At 37.3% G+C, this 21,788-nt stretch overlaps 1 protein-coding gene across 1 annotated transcript in view; it reads right to left on the minus strand.

Moving 5' to 3' along the window:
* GBA (glucosylceramidase beta) overlaps positions 1-21,788 on the minus strand; it is a 502,181-nt gene that overhangs the window by 296,875 nt on the left and 183,518 nt on the right. The window contains exon 5 of the mRNA XM_044079308.1: positions 10,226-10,359. Within this exon, the coding sequence (XP_043935243.1) occupies positions 10,226-10,359 (134 nt within the window). The remainder of the gene's footprint in view (positions 1-10,225; positions 10,360-21,788) is intronic.

Here is a 21,788-nt window from a genome sequence, read left to right on the forward strand (position 1 = left end):
ACACTCTCCACACATTGCACTACACCTATTTAATGATGCACCTCACTTCCTACACTCTCCACACATTGCACTACACCTATTTAATGATGCACCTCACTTCCTACACTCTCCACACATTGCACTACACCTATTTAATGATGCACCTCACTTCCTACACTCTCCACACATTGCACTACACCTATTTAATGATGCACCCCACTTCCTACACTCTCCACACATTGCACTACACCTATTTAATGATGCACCTCACTTCCTACACTCTTCACACATTGCACTACACCTATTTAATGATGCACCCTCACTTGTATTCCAAATATAGACTGATAAACTCCATTTCAACTCAAACCAAATTAAGTGCAAGAAAACAAGTATCAGTAATTACCCAATATAATAAAATCCATCTAGGAGGAGACATTCACCCTAATCCTGGCCCCACCCATCACAATGAACATCAAGACAATTCTCTTCCACACACCAATCTAACCCTACAACTATCAACCCAGTAATCTACCATTTGCTGCCATAAATGTTAAAAGCATAAGAAATAATATTGCTGAACCACAAGCCTTGGTTATCCAACATTAGCCTGATATTCTTGCTGTAACTGAAAAGTGGTTTAAACTCAACATAAACAACTCCAAAATTACACATCCCAGCTCTATCATCATCTGTAATGACTGTATAAAGAGGAAAGGTGGTGGAATTGTTTAATATTTCCCAACAACCAGCACACTGCCCCTTACAACAAACCAAAAAAGGGTTAGTGTGTTTATGCCATTATTTTGCGCTGAACAATCAGTGTGTGTGTGTGTGTGTGTGTTCTCACTGAAGAGGGACTCATGTATGGATTTGCCGCTGTTGCCTTTGAAAGGGACAGCAATTACCTGTGTTAATAGGTAAGTACGGACTGAGTGAGTGCATGCATGAAAGCAGAATTGTGTACGTGAAAGTAGAAGAAGAGTGTGTGTGTGTGTGTGTATGTGTGTATATGTGTGCATGACCGAGAGAGATGCATGCACAAAGAGGCTAATAATGGTCAGTCTACCTACTAAACACAAACAAGTTAGCTCAAAAATACATCATACATTAAGAGTACACTTTCATTAAATTGGGGCTTTCCTGACAGGGAGAGTGTTGTATTGAACATGAACACATACCTCTTTACTGTATGGATTTTCAAGGAATGTCTGGATTTTTGTCTCATCTTCCAATTTGTGTCTTTTGCTTAGGAAATAAAAGTAGTCATCCAAGGTAATGCAGTTCCAGGGAGTAAGAATGAGACAGCGGCCTAGGGTTAGTGGGTCAGTAGTGGACTGACTATGTGAGACTGTAGCATATAAAGTTGTATTGTTTTTTCAGACAAACAAAAAAGCACCTAGTACTGTTTTTTCATTGGTGGGTTCTAAGCAGTGGTAGATTGGACAACAGTAAGCATAGCTTTGGCGGATCATCAATACTGGCAAATCAAGTGGGCACAATGTAATTTTTTAAATGTTGGGGATTTTAGTGTGTATGTGTGTGCTTATGTGTTGGGAGTGCTGCAACAGTGGATGATTATTAAAGACAGAGACTTACGGACTGTGGAGAATGTTTCTTTGTTTCAAAACCTAATACTTGGGTACGCATGCCAGAAGTAGATGTTTTAAGACATAGCTTCTTGCCATTTGCAGTGGATGGATATTTACATTTAATGGACAATGTATTAGCGTGGGCCTGTGGGGTTCTGAAGGATGCCAAGTCTACCACTGCCAATGTCTTGTAAAGTGACCTGGAAATGGATATTGGGATGTTACTGAAAAAATATAGTAAGTGGGCTTAGAAATATAGTTTAAACAAAGTGTACTTTCAATTTACAGGCCATAATTTAATTTATTTCAGGTAGTCCAGATACTGGTAGATTGTATACCATTAGACTTAATTAGGGAGAGCTGTCATTCTGGGGAAACAAGCAGCCCTAGTTTCAGTGAAAGCTCTGTGGTTGCTTGCAGGTAGGAAGTTGCAGGATGTTGATGCAATGTGTTTTATTTATTATTTTTAATGCATTTGTCATTTCAAAGCATGGTTTTCTTTGATGCAAAAGAAGGCAGGACTGAATGAGCCATATTACGTTTAACTGACAATAATGGGATAGAAAGATTATAAGTGATGTATAATGTTTGCAGCTACAGTTGTTTCAATGGTGTCTGTGATGCATAACTATTTTTGGGACTGTGTCCCACTTTTATTTTCCGCTTTGTCCAGATTTCTTGCTCTAAGGTTGAGAGGTATGGTTCCATGCTAAATCAGAAGTTGTATTTACCTTGGAAGACTTTTCGGCATAATTATGAAAAACAGAGCCTTTTTAATATCTCTGCTTATTTCCAATATAAACTGCCATGTAACCTTGCAAATAATCTTATTAAGCTACTTTACTTCTTTTGGAATTGACAGGTATGATTAATCTGTTTGGACAAAAGCATAAGTGCTAATGTGACTTTGATTTCTTGCAGCAGTCTGTGCTTTACATAATCACAATAACTTTTCTGTGTTTCTGGGTGTGTAATCAATTTAACAGTTTTAAAGATGTTTTCCAAAAATGAATAAATATATAATAAATAAATAATCCTCTCTACACTTTGAGCTATTGACAAAGTCTGGGAATTTGTTTTTTTTTTCAAAAGCGAAGGTCAGCATTACAGCTCAGTAAACTGTCAGTCTATGAGTAACTTCTGCACAAATTAAAATGTCTGAATGTCAAATGGCTTTAGATTGGAGGGAAGTTTATTTTTATTTATTTTATTTTATTTTACATTTGTTTACCGGGAAGGCCCGGGGAGAAAAGCTCCAAAAATAACACAAAACAATATAATACAATACATGAGAGAGAGAGAGAGACAGCAAATTATAGATGTAGTACTCATACAATATGGCAGAGATTACATCTCGTAACAGTGAGAATCATTGAGGTACAGAATAAACTTAAAAACATTTTTTTTTTACCGTTATAATTACAGCAAGGCAAATATCAATGAGTTAAGTTTTTAGGACAAAGCTGTTTGTACATAGCTGAAGCTCTGAAACAATCTTTTGGTATGGATTAACCTGGGGATTGACACAAGTTATATGTTTACACCAGTATGTAGCTTTATAGTTTATGGTTTTCTTACTGATTTTCTTTTTGCCGAGCAGTTGTTTGTTGATTTATTGATGGTCCTTTTGGTGGTTGGAAATTACATGATTGAATCCATCTCTATTATGATTTTTTTTTCAGATATTTTGACTTCCAGACAATTTCAATCAGTGAGTGGGTGTCATGTGATTACTGACAGGGTTACCACCTGTCCCACTTTGCGAGGGACAGTCCCTCTTTGGGCAGTTGTGTCCTGACAAAAAATTATAAAAATGGCAAAATGTCCTGAGATTTTTAGGACAAAATGATTTCCTATATTTTATGTAATAGTTGCATAAAACAGTTATTCTGTATCTGAAATACCTAAATGTTATAAGAAACAGAATAAGCAACTAAAATGCTACAAAAATAAACTTTTATTTAGGCAAAAAAGTTAAGTTCTATATTTTGTACAGGCCGTATGTGTCTGCCTGTAAAATTTGATGTTTGTACCAAAAAATGTCCCACTTTGGCCATTTGAAAAGGTGGCAACCCTAATTACTGACGTTGCCTAATTTACAAGTAGGGGCTTTTTTGTGTGTGTGTGTGTGTGTGTGTGTGTGTGTGTATGTGTGTGTAAGAGAGAGAGAGAGATTTAATATGTATACTGAATATAATTTTGCAAATGGAATTCTTAGTTAAACATGCCCCTCTTCTTGGGCAACTAGACTTGAGTAACCAATATTAGATCTTGGCCATCCAGCTGGGAAAGGTTAGTATGTGGATTTTCCATCTGGTTTGATGAAGGCTATGCTACTTACCCAAGGACTACATTTATGGCTATCCATCCAGCCATCGTGTTGCTGAACTACATTGTTTGATAAGGAGAGGAGCTTTTTACAGAAGTTGAAAGTTTTTGTGTCAAGAACCTGTCCATAAGAAGTGGCTTATTTATGTTGCAGTGAAGGCTGTGGTCTTTGTAGTGAGCGTTTTAAGTATAACCAGTATTTGTGAGGTAGAGGACGTCTCTTAAGGCAGGATCTTTCTTAGCCTGGAAAGCAAGCTAATGATGAAATTTATAGGGGCCAGTGAGAGACAGAGGAAAGCAAGAAGCTTTTCAGTCTGTTTGGACAACTAAGTGAACTTAGTCCTTTGATCTTTTTTGTCAGAAATGGTTTTAGTTTTTCTTTCAGCAGGGTGTTTTGCTGAGGTACATGCCAAAAGGGGCACTGCACTCAATAATGGCTCTTGTAAAGGAAGAATACGGGGATATTATGACCTCCTTGTCCCTGGATGAGATACCCTTACTAATGAAGTGGGCCATGTAAAAAGCTTTCCTTACAACGGAGACAATGTGGTGGTCAAAAGTCAGGTTTCTATCAACCTGGGTGCCCAAGTACCATACGACTTATTGTGTGCTTACAACATTGTTATTAATGTGATAATTTGTGGGGACATCACTCTCCTCAAAGGGGATGATGATGCATTTTTTGGCATTTAGCTTGAGGCCATATTTCTGGCACCAGTTATTTGTTTGGGTGAGATCCTCTTGTAGCATATTCTGAATTGTTTTATTAAGTCAGTAATGTGAATTCTTTACTTTATTGCAAATTTGTTGGGTTATTTTTGTGGATTATAGTATTGTAGGACTGCTGATGTTGACATTTTATGTAGTTGGACTGCTGGAGTGGTTTTCCCAGTGAGAAATGCTAAAAAAAAAAAAAAAATATATATATATATATATATATATATATATATATATATATATACAGATATATTAACTAAGATGTTAGAGTTAACTGTTAGATTAGAGAATTAGAATTTTAAGGCAAATATTAGGCATTTATCACATTTATTCATTGTTCAAATGCACCTACAGTACAGCCAGGAGGTCGACTGTGGTCTTCCGGAGCAACAAAAGAGTTAACTATATGATATATTTTATATGTGGCCCCAAGACCATTTCTGTTCACTCAATGTGGCCCCAGCAAGCCAAAAGGTTGGACACCCCTGCATCATCGGATGATGTTGTAAGTGAATTCAATTTAACTTTCCTGAATGCCCTAAATAGCCTTGCACCTTGTAGACGAAAGGGACTAAAAACAAATACTGCAATTTGGCTCTTAAAAAAAGAGAAGAATAGGATAGAGAAAAAGCATGGGAAAATGGCAAAAATATAAAACACATTATACGGATGGCGCAGTGGTGTAGCGGTAGCACTGTCACCTCACAGCAAGAGGTTCTCCAGTTCAATTCTCGGCTGGGGTGCCTTCTGTGTGGAGTCTACATGTCCTCCCTGCGTTCATGTGGGTTTCTTCCACGTGCTCCGTTTTCCTCCTAGGTAACAAAGAACATGCATCAAGAGCATTTCTCCCCAGGCCTCCGCTGAAAATTGGCTTAGTTCCAAGTCACACTTTCCCAGTAAACAAATGTTAAATAAATAAATAATCTTGAAAACTTTAGAATGCTCTGCAATTGTACTAAAAAGCAAATTAATGAAGACATAAAAATATACTATAGCAACTTTCAGAATAATAGCAAACATCCCTAAAAAATTCTGGACAGTCATTAAAGAAATCTTGCATCCTATCCAAAATTCATCCCTAAGCCCTCTTTCATTAACTCACACTCGAAACACAATACAATTCAACTCTTATTTCACAGACAGTACAGCATCTCTAACCATGGATTCTCCAACATCTAATCCTAACCCTGTCCAACAGCCATGTATCACCACATCCACTTTCACCTTCAAACCTGTGCCCACATCCTATATAAAACTACTCTTAAACTGAAACCATGCTCTACTTCAGCTGATGACCATCCAAGTCAGTACCTTAAATTAACAACCAATAACCTTGCCTATCCTGTCTCAATCCTTATAAACAGGTCAATCCAGAAATCCCACATTCTCTCCCTTTCTGGAAAAAGTCCCACATCACTGCTCAGAACAAATGAGGAAATTCAGCAGACATTACTAACTTTAGACCTACAGCAATCTTCTCTCTCTCCACAATAACTGAAAAATGGATTCAAAAACTATTGCTAATCAAACCTGCAGGAAGAACTCCTGTCCCCCACACAACATGAATTATGTTCTTCCTATAGCACTAACACTGCACTTGTAACCTAGAGATACTGTCAATAAAGCTACAAATAACAGCAAACAAGCCTTCTCCTTATTTGTACACTTGTCTAAAGCCTTCAATACAAAAACTTCTACTTCAAATGTTCGCAGTAGTTCTTTCAGCCCACCCTTCTATGGTTCAAAATCTACCTATCAAACATTATCAGCCAGTGAAATGGCACTCCATCCTCTCTCCATACCTCCCAGTCACCACCGGTGTACCACAAGGCTCGATCTTTGGTCTCCTCCTTTTTAACATTCTCATCAACAAACTCCACATATCCACACAACATGCTTCCCTAATACAGTACACAGATGACTCCACACACATTTGCACAACTGACAACATGGCACACCTCAAAAAACACTCGAGGAGCTTTAACAGCCACTGAAAAATGGCTTTGTAACTCAACTCAATCAACCCTAAAGAAATCTACTGCTTCCCCCAATCCCAAATCCCTGTCTCGTGGAAAAAAAAAAGAATACAGTCCTCTCTCTTGATGATACAATCACTGTCTCGTAGCAAATTATCAGGGATGGTAGTGGACATAATCTTAAATTCTACCTGCATACACAAAACTGCATAAGAAAAACTCATCAAAAACTTGGGATGCTTTACAGAGTCAAAAACTCTCTCAGCAATGCAACCAGAACTACACTTGCCACTATCTATCTCCTCCCCACACTTCTTTGTGGTGGTTCCATTCTTGCTAACCTCCAGGCTTCACAAAAATGAAAACTTGAACAATGTCATAACAAAGTTGCTAAATTTGCAACAAATACCCCTTTCAGAACCCACCGTGTATAGCACTAAAAGCCTAAATTGGTTAGAACAATCCCATCGGCTAACAAATAACAGCTTCTTACAACCTATAAAATTATCCAGCATCCATCTGCTTTTCCACCACTAAACATTCTACACAACCATGTCCCCAGTCATTCATTATAATCAAATGAACAAAAACTCTGGTCTGTCCACAAACCTATCAAATCTGCTGGGCACTGTCTACACTAGTACCATGTTGCTAAGGCCTGGAACTCCCTTCCTGTAACCATCAGGACAATACCCTCCTCCCCATCCTTCAAAACCATTCAGAAAGACTTCCTAGCCAAAAGCTGCCTCTCCTCTTGCTCAACACCAGGATAAACTAAATCCACAAGTATCTCTTCATACCTTACACCTCTTTACTCTCCCTTCTTCACTCCTTTAATTCTATCAATTCTCTCCCCTGGCTTTCTCTCTATACCATAAACCTGACTTTCTCTTACTTCATATTGCAATTTCTGTTTGTATTATACTAACTTACCTTTAATTTCTCTATAAACTGGCTAAAATTTCTATAAATACTAAATCAAATTCATATAACTTGTATTTATTCTTAACCAATGTTTTCATGTTAGTCTATTTTGGTATAATTATTTAAACTGTAGATGTTTTTAATATTATTTTTGAAGTCTGCAAATTATTGTGCTTAAAATGTTTTGTAATACTTTGGAGCTTTTCTCTCCAAGTCTCTGCTAAAAATAGGCTCCTACCCAGTTGGACCTTCCCTGTAATCAAACACAAATAAAAATGATGTGCAATTGTTTCTAGTTCTGTACTGCAGAAAATACATTTGTCTGCATCTCCAAATTTGTGTAAAGACTTTGTAGACAAACATGTCTACTACCTTGAACTGCCATTATTAATCTTTCATCTTTTTATTTAAATTCAGCCCTCCATAGCCATTCATGTATCAAATCTTTATCAACACACGTTTGTTCTAGGAGATCTCTATACTTTCCAATATAAATGTGGGTTTTCTAATTTCCCATTTCTTCTAGTCATGTTCTTTATATTTTATTTTTTGTAATTCTGTTGCCACCTGATTGCTGTCAATTTCTGTTTGATTTCCATTCCCACCCCTTTTCCAAAAGATTCTTCTAATCTGAGCGAAGATGTCATCTTAGACTGGCTTTCTTTATGGCTTAGAACAGTAATGGTGAACCTATGACACGTGTTAAAGGTGACACGCCACGACATTTTGAGTGACACACCAGCGTTACCAAAGAAACTGCTTTTGCATTTGTTGCTCATGTGAACTGCATTGAATTATTTTGTGCCAAGAGCCAGTTCAACAACACTGCTGCAGATGGAAGGAAGTTAATAACCTTAAAGACTTTTTCAGTATACTGTCTCGATAAGAGTCCACAAAGGGCAGTGCTGACATTGTTTTCTCTTCGTGGTTACACTTCTGCAAAAGGCAAGTAGTCTGCATTTCCAGGAATCTGCTGTTTTACATTCCTCTCAACTGTCCCTCTTAAATCCCTCCTAAAACTGAAAACTTTTTACACTTAATAATGACAATAATTAGACTTACAGACTAATTTTACTTCAGAAAATGTATATTAATTCATGTTCATTTTTTTCTGTCACTGTCTCATATTAATAGTATTAATAGTTTAAAACTGTCCATGTCTTTTACTTCTAGATTTGTCCCTGATGTATTGAGAGTCGTGCTGTTTTTTTTTTTTTTTTTTTTACTTTATTTATATATTTTTTGTTGGGGGGGGGGTGAAAAGCAAGCAGAGTCAAGTTAGGTACTTTCCGAATTTTTGACATACTGAACCCAAAAGGCTCGTCATCACTGACTTAGAACTACAGTCTGATGATGTAAAAAAATACTCATGCAGTCTTACAATTGCAGACCTAGAAATACAGTTAATATCTAGAAGGCCCATATCTCTTTCTGACCAAGGGATACATAATTTTACTATGCACTGTTTTTACGTCACTTCGTAAACAAAAAGCACATTTCTTGTCTAACTGATCTAATGCTTTCTGGGTACACTCACTCATACCAAAGTTGTAAATTAGAAAAGGAAGAGCAGGCTGGTTTACAGCCTGAACTTTACTCATACATATCAAGGCAGTTTTCAATATTACCTTTTGTCTTCTAAAATATTATTTACTAAGCTTTGCTCTCATGTTCAGAATCATGAACACAGAACTTGCTCACCAAACACACCATAAAATACTGAATCCATATCATGAACATAGTACAAGCTCAAATATACCACAGTGCACTGAACCCAGGATCAGGAACGCAGTACAAGCTCATCAAATACACCATAATGTACCGAACCCAGAAAAATGAAGACAATACCCGGTCATCAAGTACAATATAATGTACTGAACCCAAAATCATGAACACAGTACTTGCTCATCAAGTACAACAATGTACCGAACCCAGCTCATGAACATAGCACGAGTTCAAATACATAATCATATACTGAACCCAGAATCATATTCAATGTACAACATAATGCAATGAGGCTTTCAACCAATTACAGAAAATCAATACTACTACTAATAATGGAGAAAACACACCTGCTGCGGGAAGGTGGTGATATCTGAGGGCTGAAAGGCAACTGTGGGGGGCACGGGGATGAACACTGTATACTAAAATGTAAAGCAGAACAAAACAATTGCTCCACTTACAGAAGTATGAGGGAATCTGTACACAGCATGGAAGTCTCAAACAGGCAAACCACTGTCTCCTGTACCACCAAGATCAAGAATCAAACAATTGTTCTGAGTTGAGATCAATATACTTTGGGGATGAGGGAGTGATTTGAGCATGTCACCACCTTCATGTTCTAAATGCTGACACTACAACTGCAACTATGCAGGTGAGTAGGCCTCTTTTACGTAACTATTATTTCTTACTTAGGGGGTGAAGAAAGTCCTAGTCCACAGATATCAGAAATTTATGAACAATCAGGAAAGAAGTGACTGACTGTAGGGTTTTCTGGTCCTGCCACATACTTTACTTTCCAAAAAAAGGCTTGTCATTGTAATTTAAGTAATTTAGCCCTTCATGTAATTAAATTCAAGACTTTTAGATCCTTAGAGAACCTATCTTTTTTTCTTGATGCTAATTTGTTGTACGGTCCTTTTAGGAGTCTCTTGTTATCGTAGCTATCCAGTAAAGTTCAAGTCTGTGAATCCCTCCCCACTCTAGACTAACCTTCATTTCCACATCTTCCTTTGCAAGGCTGAAGTTCTTCAGGTCAAAATCATCAGGCGAGTCTGCGTATGTGTATACATGGAGGGAGAAATCACAGCTGGCCATTGGCACACGGATAACATTATATTCAATACCTACAAAATAAACAAATAAATAAATAAATCAGATAAAAGCAGTCTGATTTTTTTTTTAGGTTTCTAGACTTGCAAATGTAAACACAGCACTGATCTAAGAAAATGGTTTTAATAACAACCAGCTGCTAAGAAGCTCAAATTCTCCTGTGAGCAAAATTGACATAAGTCTAAAACAAACAGCTAAGTGTCTCACAACCCTGAATCCATACAAAGATCAACAGACCCATCAACACATTTTCTGAGCTACAATTTGACCCTAACACTATTTCATTTTTACAGTCGTGTACAGCCATTTGCCACTGATTATCTAGTCTGCAAAATCCCTAGGTGTTGAAGCAGCTTGTAAGCCTCCAGCAATTCCTCTCCAAAACAGCACAAAACAAACATAAGTGAACATTTTATTCTTGTGTCACAAATTTGAGAGACAGCAGGTACCTATTAATATCTAGTACTATGGTATATTGTATTACTTCTAGAAAATACTACAGTATTTACTTAGGAGACACTAGGAGGCTATGACAAAACAATAACACATACTTAGAGGATCAAAATGCAGTTCCTCTGTACCAATACACTGCTCAGATAAGTATTAGATCATTTGTGCAAGGGTAGAGAGACAGTCCAGACAGGCCTTGGCTGAGCCAACTGATCAATAATGAGAAAAGGACAGAAACTGGATGGAGTCCCAGACGGCACATGAAATATTTACAGAGGGAGTGTTTAATGAGGAAGGAGGAAGACCTTTGATTCAGGTAGCAGCTAAATCAGAAATGCAATTTTTTTTTGTGAATCTTGATGTGGGAGTAGATATTCTCTGGACAGCCCTTGAAAAATATAGAGCGAGATAACCCTCCAAGCACTTTTTTTTGCAAAACTTGTGATTTATATAATTTCAGAGCACAAACTTTCACTTGCGAAATTTGTAGACAAATGTGCTAAAAATTCAATGCTCTGCAGCTGGTTTGTTTTCTTATATCTGCAGAGAACGCTGTGAACGTTAACTCCAGAAAATCTTGTGGGAGAGCTGGGCCTGAAATGCATCTGAACAACTATAGCTTTTTTAATTATCTCAGAGATGCTTGAACAGAATTACATTACCTGGGCAGTGTCATTTTAATTATGACAAGTAATACAGTGTATCTAAAACATATTTAGTTTACTTCCACACATGGTGAGATAGGAACAAGCATAAATGTAAAACTTGTTTAGATTACACTTACACATATGCCTAAAGTGAAAATGCGGTTGCTATTAATGAGATTACATTTACTTTAAATTTGTTAACTAGGGTAGAGTCATGTGGTGCCACATAAATCAATAAGTCCATCTGAAAATCAATTTAAAAACTGAAGAGCTTCTACCAGTAAAGCCTCCAGATATGTCATACAACTGCATATTTGACAGAAGTTTAAATCTGTGAGGCCTAAAATTTATGGTTAAGATCATCTTAAACTTAACATATAAAAGTCAAGTAATTTTTGTGTTTTTTCACCTGTATGCTGATTTGCGTTACTAAAACGTTTGTGCTACAGGAGTTCTAAATTACTCTTTAGACAACTATAAATTCACTACATTACCATAAACCCATCTTAAACCACTACCTACCTATAAAAAAACAAATGGGTATACTTTCGACCCTTACATCTCTTTTATGTGCAACAAACTTGCTTATACCACAGTGTCCACCCCCCACCCAGAGAAGGAATACACTACCTCGTCTTAGCCAGGTAAAGTCCATACTCACACTTTTTTCCACAAGGCTTAACAGCATCTAAGCCTTATCCCAGCATCTATAAGCAACTTGACAAACAACCACTCCTAAAACAAATCTGCAGTCATACAGAATCTTTTGCTACAGCTCTGCACCACTTCCCACGGCTCTACAATTATAATGCGTTCATTTCAGATTATCCTCCTCTTCAGAGTTACATTACTTCTGCAGCATCACAATTTATCAACAACCACTCAACTAACGGCAACCATAATCACACGCTTCTAATCCAAACTTCCATCCAAAACACAAGATAAGCCCTCCTCTGGGATCTCAACAAGGCCTCCCTTACCCTTCCACCTTTAATTTCATATCTCTGCCCGACTCCAATCCTGACAGACCTTCTTCACTGTACAACAGCTCCTCCACCTAGAGCTCATCATTTATTGGGCAAAATAAAACACACTTGAGGTTTTTTTAGGCTGTCCAGACATATGCAACTGCACCATCTCTTTTCAATAATTGTATTACTTCTTCTTGGGGGATACTGCACCAAAACCAGGACCTCACTTGTCTACCATCACCACTACTCACCATTCTTCACCACCTATAAACATATGCTTAATGACTACAGGGACCATAAATAAACCACAGCAACTTGACAGCTTTCACACCAGCCCCAACACTGACACGTTCCATAATCATGAGTCAAAGACAATAATCTCCCTTTGGCCACTTTTTTGCAGGGTATTAACTATATTAACAACTCCCAAACTACAAACAGGACAAGAGGTGGGAGAATACTCTTCTACAAGCACAACCTCCAAGCAACCATATACTTCCATTCTAAGACCGAGGCTGATATGTCACCAACCAACTGGCTAGTAATATTCATCTCCCTTTGAAGTTAAAAAGAAAAAAAAATAACCATAGCTCACCTCCCTTCACTTTTAAACAAGGTCAATTTTCAGTCACGACTTAAACACTTATTGTAAGGGGACTTCAGTCTTTACCTCCTCAGCTGTAACAACTTAAAAATGATCTTTTAGCAGATCTTGGATTTATGCAGTTCCTAAAGAATCCTCCCAAGAACCAGCCTGAACTCACAGCAACATTCCTTGCTAGATGCAATAATCACAAATGTCCTCAGCTCCATTACCAGCATAACCATTCACTCTCTACCACTCAGTGATCACTGTCTCATTACCTTTTCTATCAAATCCTATATATTTAAACTAGTTACCAATAAAGTAACTTTTTGATTAAAAACAAAAAATATCTTACAGTCCTCATGTGGTAAAAGAACAGCAAACACGTTACTCTTATTATTCCAACAGCTTTGGAATCCCTACATTTCCCAAGTCGCCATATTCCTCAAACCAAAATGAAACAAATGTCTCACTCCTGAATTTAAGGCACTCCTCAGACTAAGAGAAAAGGCCTAGTCCTCAAGGAAAACCTCTCAACAACCCAAACTTCAAGAACATTATGTACAAATTCATAACTCAGCAACAAAATCAATCATATGTCATAAAAGTAGGGCCATCAGAACATAGAGGATGTCCACACTGTCCAAAGCAGTTTTAGAGATGGGTAACTCTAGTAACAGTCTAACATGCCAACTGTCTTACTGACACCCTAAAGCTTATAGCCATAAACCAAGATCTCCTCTCCTGTGAAAACCTACAGTCCGAATTCACCAATCACTCTCACCTTTTCACTACTTCTTCCCTCCTTAACCAAGGACAGCCAAACCCTCAACTATCCCAAATTTGCCTCCATCATTTATTCCAAAACACTGTTTTCAAAATATAAAAAGGAAAGACATTGAAAATTTGCTAAAAAATATTCTACCTGCTAAACCCACTGGCTTTTTGAGCTGACGTCATCATATGCGCGATGACGTTAGCACTGTGAAATGCCCTGCCAGCCTGTCGGAATTGAGGTGAAGCTCATTTCCATCTGCTCAAACTGGTATCCTTGGTGCTGGATATATATGCGGAAGAGTGCTGCTGTCAAATGGATGCAGTAGATGCCTGCCTACAGCTCAAACCTTGTACGTTGGGTACAGGTAACAAGAGCCTAAAGTCCCTACCCATCACCCCTTCTGAAAACTTTCCAGATTTATTATGTCTCATATTTTTGCTCTGTTCCTCATAAAATCTGTGGTTTTCTGAATTTCAGTGAAGGATTGAATTCACTAAATAATGACAGGCATTTGAATTTCAGACTTCATATTCTTTAGAAAATAAATGGTAACACAAACCTTTTATTCTATCAATTTTCTAAGTTATTAAGATCAGTATTTGAAATTTGTCCCTATTTTTGGGGCTGTATTCCCCCCTTTATTAGCTTGGTCCAGGTTTTTTTGTGCTAAGAGGTTGAGAGCTATGGTGAGAAGTGAGAAATGAATTCTGTATTCCCCCATTAATGGCTTTGTCCAGGTTTTTTTGTGCTAAGAGGTTGAGAGCTATGGTGAGAAGTGAGAACTGAATTCACTAAATGATGGCCATTTAAGTTTCAGTCTTTCTACTGTTCAGGAAACTGCTGATTTGGCATAGTGGTATGTTGCTCTGACTATAGTGCACAGGGTCCTGGGTTCAAGACTTGGCAGTGAAATGCATGGTGGTAACACAACATTTTATTCTAGAAACTTTCCAAAATTATACAACCAATGTTTAAAAGGTGTCTCTGATTTTTGGGCTTTTGTCCTCCCTCCCAATAAATTTTGGCTTTTTCCAAATTTCTTGTGCTGCAAAGTTGAGAAAAACAGTTGAGTGTTGAGTGGATTTTACAAATAGCAGAGAGCTTCGGGGGAAAAGAAGTTTAGTGTTGCTTATGCTGACTCTGCTTGCATTGTTAATAACATAGCAGGTTACATACTTGCTTTTGATGAAGAAGGCTGTGGGCTCAACTCCCACAGTATGTAGATGCATTGCTGATACTGTACTGTGTTGTTGTACTTTTAAAGGGGGTGGGTGTAACAAGTCAAGGGTGTAGCTACAGATACAACAGAAGTGAGAAAATGCCATGCACAAGGGCATTTGTGCTTCAGTGGAAAGAGCAAAAAATATCATTAACCCAAATTCAGGAACAGAAAATCATAATTATTAGGTTCTGTGCTACATTATAAGATAAATATTTTAAACAAGTACAGTACATTTCCCAGCATTCAAGATGAAACACATTTTTCCACTGCAGACAGTGGAGAAGCAAGAGTAACCAGTTAATAGCACCTGGATTACAATGATAGTTTTGATGCTTCAGGATGAATGTAGGAGAGGGTCTGTCAGTACCTGGACTAAAACATACAGTTTGCTTAGTTTATTTTGTTGGACATTTATAGCTATTGAGTTGGTCTGATAACACAAATCAGAGTAAGTCAAGCAAAAAAATGAAATTGAAAATAAGTTCGAGAAGCTGTGCAAGACGCCCATGGCTTACACTACTGTCATTCGATACATATATATATATATATATATATATATATATATATATATATAAATGTGTGTGTGTGTGTGTGTAAGTAGACTTTTATGATGGAAATGTTCTGAATTGGGCAGTTTTGTCATTATTGGCTCATGTATTTTATTTCATTGCCTACTGGGAAAATGTTCAAACAATAAATTTAAAATGCACTCTAACAAGTGTTCTGTATTATACAAGGAATATAATTTAATAAAGTCAGGAGGGTGTACCAAAGAACACGTGTAAGTTTTTTGTTTTGTGTGCAAGGGGCCTATGATTTGAAAACAGCCCAAAGGTAATCTATCCACCACTGGCCAGATGCATTTTCTTGATGTAGTGTGGCTTTCAAAGAATGTGAGGTCAGAGAAGTTTTAATGCTAAGTCTGTTTTCACTGTGATATTGCTTTGTTTAGCAGCTGTCTATTACTGTTTGTGCACTGTGCTATAAAATGTAAAAAAATAAAATCCAAATAATAATTGCAGAAGTAAAGCAGTATGCACATTAGGGTTTATGGTAAATGAGGCGAAATAGGCAGGTAATGGGACATTCGAATGGCTGCAGGGGGACTCTGTTGCCATATTTTTGGTTGTCTGTTCTTCAGTTTGCGTTTGAAAGTTGGTATCCCACAATTCCATTGGAATGGGCAGAGTTAGGTAATTATGTATGCAAATTTTATGTTAATCAGTGTACAGATTTGTACCTATTTTTCATGGGCCTTGAGCAGATCTGTGATGTTTCCAGGTTGAGAGGTACGTTCAGAAGCACTAAATGCTTCAGTGTTTCAGCTGTAATATGGCTTTACAGCAATTAGCATGGCAAATGTATTGCTTTTTACTGCTGCAATCAAAACAGACCATCAGTAATAAGTGTGTCAGTGCGTAGCAGTCAAATTAGCATTCAATTAACATTCATAGAGAATGCATGTAAATATCTTAAACTTAGTATTTTTTGTCATGTTTATCTACTTAAAGTATAAGAACAGTAAAACAGGGAGATGCTACAACTATCTAAACTTTTTTATGTTTAGATGTGTCGCTCAGTGGCTCACTGATAAAACCCATATAGTCAAATTAGGGGAATCCACCTCCAACAGCAGACCTGTAACAAGTGGTGTTTGACAGGGATCAGTCCTGGGACCTCTACTGTTTGGAATCTATGTCTCCAAAGTAGAAACTAAAACTAAAGATCTGTGGCTGACAAAAGTTTGCTGATGACTGCAAACTGGGAACGATCATAGAATCTCAAAATGATGTCAACATTCTACAAGAGAGTCTTACACAAACAAATGACTGGTGCCAAAGTCATGGCCTTAAACTCAATGCAAAAAATGTATTATCATCCCTTTTGGTAAGAGTGATGTTCCTGCTAACTACCACATCAATAACAACACCCTAAGTACACACTCAGTGGTGACAGACCTGGGCACACAGATTGCCAGCAACCTTACCTTTGATTACCATGTCTTCACAGTGGTAAGAAGGGCATTCTATACTGCTCATCTCATAACTAAGGGCATTGCCTCCAGAAAAAAAAAAATGTATAACCTCCCTGTACTCTTCTCTCATCAGGGCAATAACTGGGTACTATGTACCTTTCCAAGCACCTGCAGCAGTTGGAAAGACCACAAAGGTTCCTCACAAGAAAAATTCAAGGTGTTCAGCATCTGTCCTATGAGGGCCATCTGAAATCACTGTCACTTTATTCTGTTTCATACAGACTGCTCAGAGGCAATCTCTGCCTTACATATAAGGCAATCTTTGCCTCTTGCTTTACTGGAAATGCTGCATACCCACAGGTCAAATGGTATACGGGTTACTTGCTCTAATGGACTTAACCTGGTATGTGACATTAATAGAACCTGCTGGAGGGACAGATTTGTCTCCCAGAGATTACCACACCTTTGGAACAGACTCTTGCTTCATGTCAAGCAGAGTACCTCATTGGCCCTCTTCAATCTCAATCTGGACGATTGGATAGGTAACCGTAAGTTCACCCCATCGGTTCCACCTATGTCCCTCTTGGACAGGGGTGATAGATGCTGATCGTGGAAATAAGGGTAAAACTTGGCTAGGCTTGTAAGGGCCATTAGCCTAGTAGCCTCCTATGATCCTATGATTCTGACAGATGTGGCCAGACTTGAGGCTTCCAGTTCTAGCACCATTAATATGTTTTTAATACAGTTTCAGCTGCTTCATTCATTCATTTTCTGCTAAGTGACATATCCAAACAATACATATGCTCTTTATCTAACCAACATGGATGGTAACAACCTACATTTATATTTCATGATCGAACTGCATATCAACAACAGGTAATGCTTTTATGACTACATTAACTCACTGGAATGTAAAATTAAATTAGGTATTGTTTTATGTCTGCATCTGCCTATATTTGGAGCATTTCTCCTTAGACCTCTGCTGAAAATGGGCCCTGCCCCAGTTGGACTTTCCTGGTAAACAAATGTTAAATAAATAAACATTATATATAATACATTATCTCTTGCATGCAGTCTTCCTCCAATCATTCCACTGTTTTCCTTGTTTTTACTAATTATGCGACAAGGTAACAAGGTCAATTCACTCAGTAGCTAAAAAGGAACATTTATTTGAAATAGGTGGACTGAATGAAATTAAAATAATATTAAATATAACTATGAAACACTTCAAAGTTTTAGTAGTTCACAGTAGTACAAATCAGGTTATGAGGGGGATAAAAATAAAAGCTGGGTCAAAATACAAAGTACTTATAAGGGATGCAGTAACAATACTACTACAAAGCAGCTTTATATTATGGTTAAATTACATTTTCCCCCTTGATTTATATATGTTGGATTGTGTTTCGAATAATACCCAATTAATATCTTCGATATCTGTAAATAGCTGCGTAGAAAACAACTTCTACAGTTCTAAAATTTATTATTCAAATCCTTATAATTCTGTTTAGTATGCGTTAACAGAACAAAAAGCATTTAGATACAACTGTCAGAATATGCACAAGAAGTTTGCTGACAACTCTCTGGCAAAATCCCTGTGAATTTTTATCTTACGTGCAGTCACTGTGATAAAACCGCTAATACAGTATGTATAACATTTCCTTCTACATGCTAATTTAAACTCAGCTGAAAAATAAAAGACAAAACATATTTTTTTTATTTTATTTTTATTTGTTGAGCAGGGTAGAGTAATGATCTTCATGGACCTTTTTCAAACTCAGCAGTAGAGGCTGAGGGAATTAAACTTTGGACGACTGGACCACAGAACCACAGGAAACAGCTTATTAAGTGATCCTTAATCCTCTGCACTAACTGCCAGGCAAATATTTCCACACTTGCATTAATTGTGTTGCACTGAATATTAAGTAACGAAAAAAAAAAAAGAAGTTTAAATATTCCATTCTTTAAACTATAGTTATCACAATTAATCATTTATTTTTCTTAGCTTTGAAACTGTCAAACTACTGTCAACAGCAAATGTGAAATTTAATCAGGGAAATTATCTTACTGGTGTAGAATGGGCTCACATTGTTAGTGAAAGGATCACAGTACACTGAAGCCTTTATACGAATCCATATTGTCAGCTTTTCTAAAACACATCTGAATGTAAGAATTTCAAACATGTTTTTTAAACACCTTTATTGAAACATTGCTTGTGACACTGGCAAACTTACATTTATATAAAAGTAATTAAACCATCTTAAGTTCAAATTTATAAACATTGTAGGATATATGTAATGAACATTGCATGAATTATTCAACTCCTGCCTTCTGTTAAACCTCATTCCTGCATGAACTATTCCCACAATTCCATGTTTTAAGTAATTTACTCCTACCCTTTACTAAAGGCCCCACTGCCTGTTCTTTTATTTCTGTTACTATATTCACTACTTCAATACAGTTGGTTTAGATTTTGATTTCCATTTTCTAGTAATTGCTTTTATGGCATCCACCAGAATTAAAATTAAAAAGGCCTTACTGTGTCTAAGCAATTCTGCTGATGTATGCCAGCTCAAGAAATCATTTCCTTAGTTACATTCATTTGCTCACCCAGTAATTCTGACAGAGTGCTCTGTAGGAAAGTTTTAAAGTCTGCCAACTCATTACACTCCCAAAAGACATGCTCCCAATTTCTCATTTTTCCCAATCACACCTCCAACATTTGCCAGCTACCTGAAGAAAAATTATTTGGGGTCTGCATGGGGCACAAAAGTATCTATGAAAACACTTCCAGGCAAAAATCCTAAATCTTCTAGACTTTGTTGCATATTTGGGGAGCCATACAAGCTCCCTATTGAAATGTTGGCTGAAAAAAAAAAAGACCCAAAACAAGGATAACGGCAAATACTGCTCAATTATACAGATTTTTGCAGAATGTTCAGATATTGGCCTCATATTTTGGCCAGTTTTTCATAAAATTGTGGTTTTCTGTCAAATTAGTGGCAAATCATTAAAGATTGAAATTAGAAAATAATGACAAACATTTGAGTTTCAGACTTCATACCCATCAGAAAATCCATGCTAATGAAAAACCTGTTCTTCTATCAACTTTCTAAGTTTGTAAGAGCAATATTTAAAAATTGTCCCTATTTTTGGGCTTTTGTCCCAATTTTATTTATGGCTTTGTCCAGATTTCTTGGTTTAAGAGGTTGAAAGATATGACAACGAATCTCAAACATCGCTGTTATCCTTTAAACTTCTTTTTTCAGGGGCACAAACTCCTTTGTACCTCCTCATGTGGGGGAGAAAACTTTTTTCATAAACTGTCTCAGTGAAAGTTCCCATTCACCACATATAAGTGAGAACATCCCAAAATCATAATACATGACAATATATGCTACTGAAGCAGAGTACAAAACAGTAACACAAACATGATCACAGGGTATGTAAGAGAATACAGCTATCAGATTTGCAGGTTCAGGTACAACAGATAAACAGAAACAAATTAAAAATACATAGAGAAATATTCCAGGTCAGAATGAATATTTGTCAACACTTTTGATAGTAATACCTTACACGTGAAACAAATCATTCAAAAACATTGGCCAGTTTTATTAACAAACGATTTTCTATCTTTGCTACTAAGTGAGAAATGTATATTTAGCTGCAAAAGGCCAGAACTTGGCATAACGTTTCTGTTCACGTGAAAGAGAAAACAATTCTAGATACTCTGATTCAGACATGCAGTATTATGGGGTTATAGGGAATGTGGCAGATGCACATTTTGACACTATACTTTTACCATTCCCAACTCCAGAAGCATTCTTGATATCTTTAATTTGTACTATGACAAAGGTTATTTACATTGGAGAATGCATATGTGGGTCCTGCTTTATAGGATAAACCACCAGATCTGACTACTCATACAGTTCTGCTGGATTATACTAATGGGGACAAAGCAAAGCAACAGGGATGTGGACTTCATGTCCATCAGGCTTACCTGCCTACCACTGGACCCATCAGCCCTATAAAACTGAAGTCTATCCATAGTGAAAGTGTCATCCTAGTAGTAATAACTCTTCTTAAGGTCCAGAATTGCAGTTGAAGGATCTCCTTTGTTCTACTTCTATTGTAGGTTCCACCATCTTGCTACTACATCTCCTAAGAAGGATATCTGGAACTGGTCCCTGAACCTGTCCTTTCTCTTCCATTTATCTTTCTGGGGGAAAGAAACTGGGGAGAAAATATGGACCATTTATTCTCCTCCTAGCATTTCTATCTCTCAAGTAGGGTCACTAGATCCTTAGACCTACAGGTGCAGCATCTCCTTTCTTCTCATTGTAATGCAGAGTTGTCTTATTCTCGTCATTGAACCAACCCTTCCTTTCCTCATTTTTTTTTGTGGAGACAAAAATTGGGGAGAGAATGGAGGTGAATAACTCTCTTCCTAGCAGATCAAACCCCTTCCTAGTGGTATCCGCTTTCCTTGGGGTACCTGCAGATGTGGGATCTCTTTTTTTCATGATCTGCTACAAGGTTCCCTCACTGTGTTGCTAAGTCTTCCAAGATGTAGGTTTTCTTTTGGTTCCTGAACTTGCTTTTTTATCTTTATCTTTCTTTATTGTGGAAGAAACTGGGGGTGTTTTGCTCCTTAGAATAGAAACTTCACAGGCATTCACTGCAGTGGCTATGCTGTGTGGCAGGATAAAGCAGAAGTTCATTTCTTTGTCCACTGGGAGGTTGGAGCTTTCATTCACCATCTGTAATCCCGAATAGGCTAAAAACTTTGGTTTCTGTACCACTGGGGAGGGGCTGTC

This window comes from Protopterus annectens, chromosome 8.part0 (assembly GCF_019279795.1).
Source record: "Protopterus annectens isolate FY-2018-M chromosome 8.part0, PAN1.0, whole genome shotgun sequence".
Classification (NCBI taxonomy): domain Eukaryota; kingdom Metazoa; phylum Chordata; order Ceratodontiformes; family Protopteridae; genus Protopterus; species Protopterus annectens.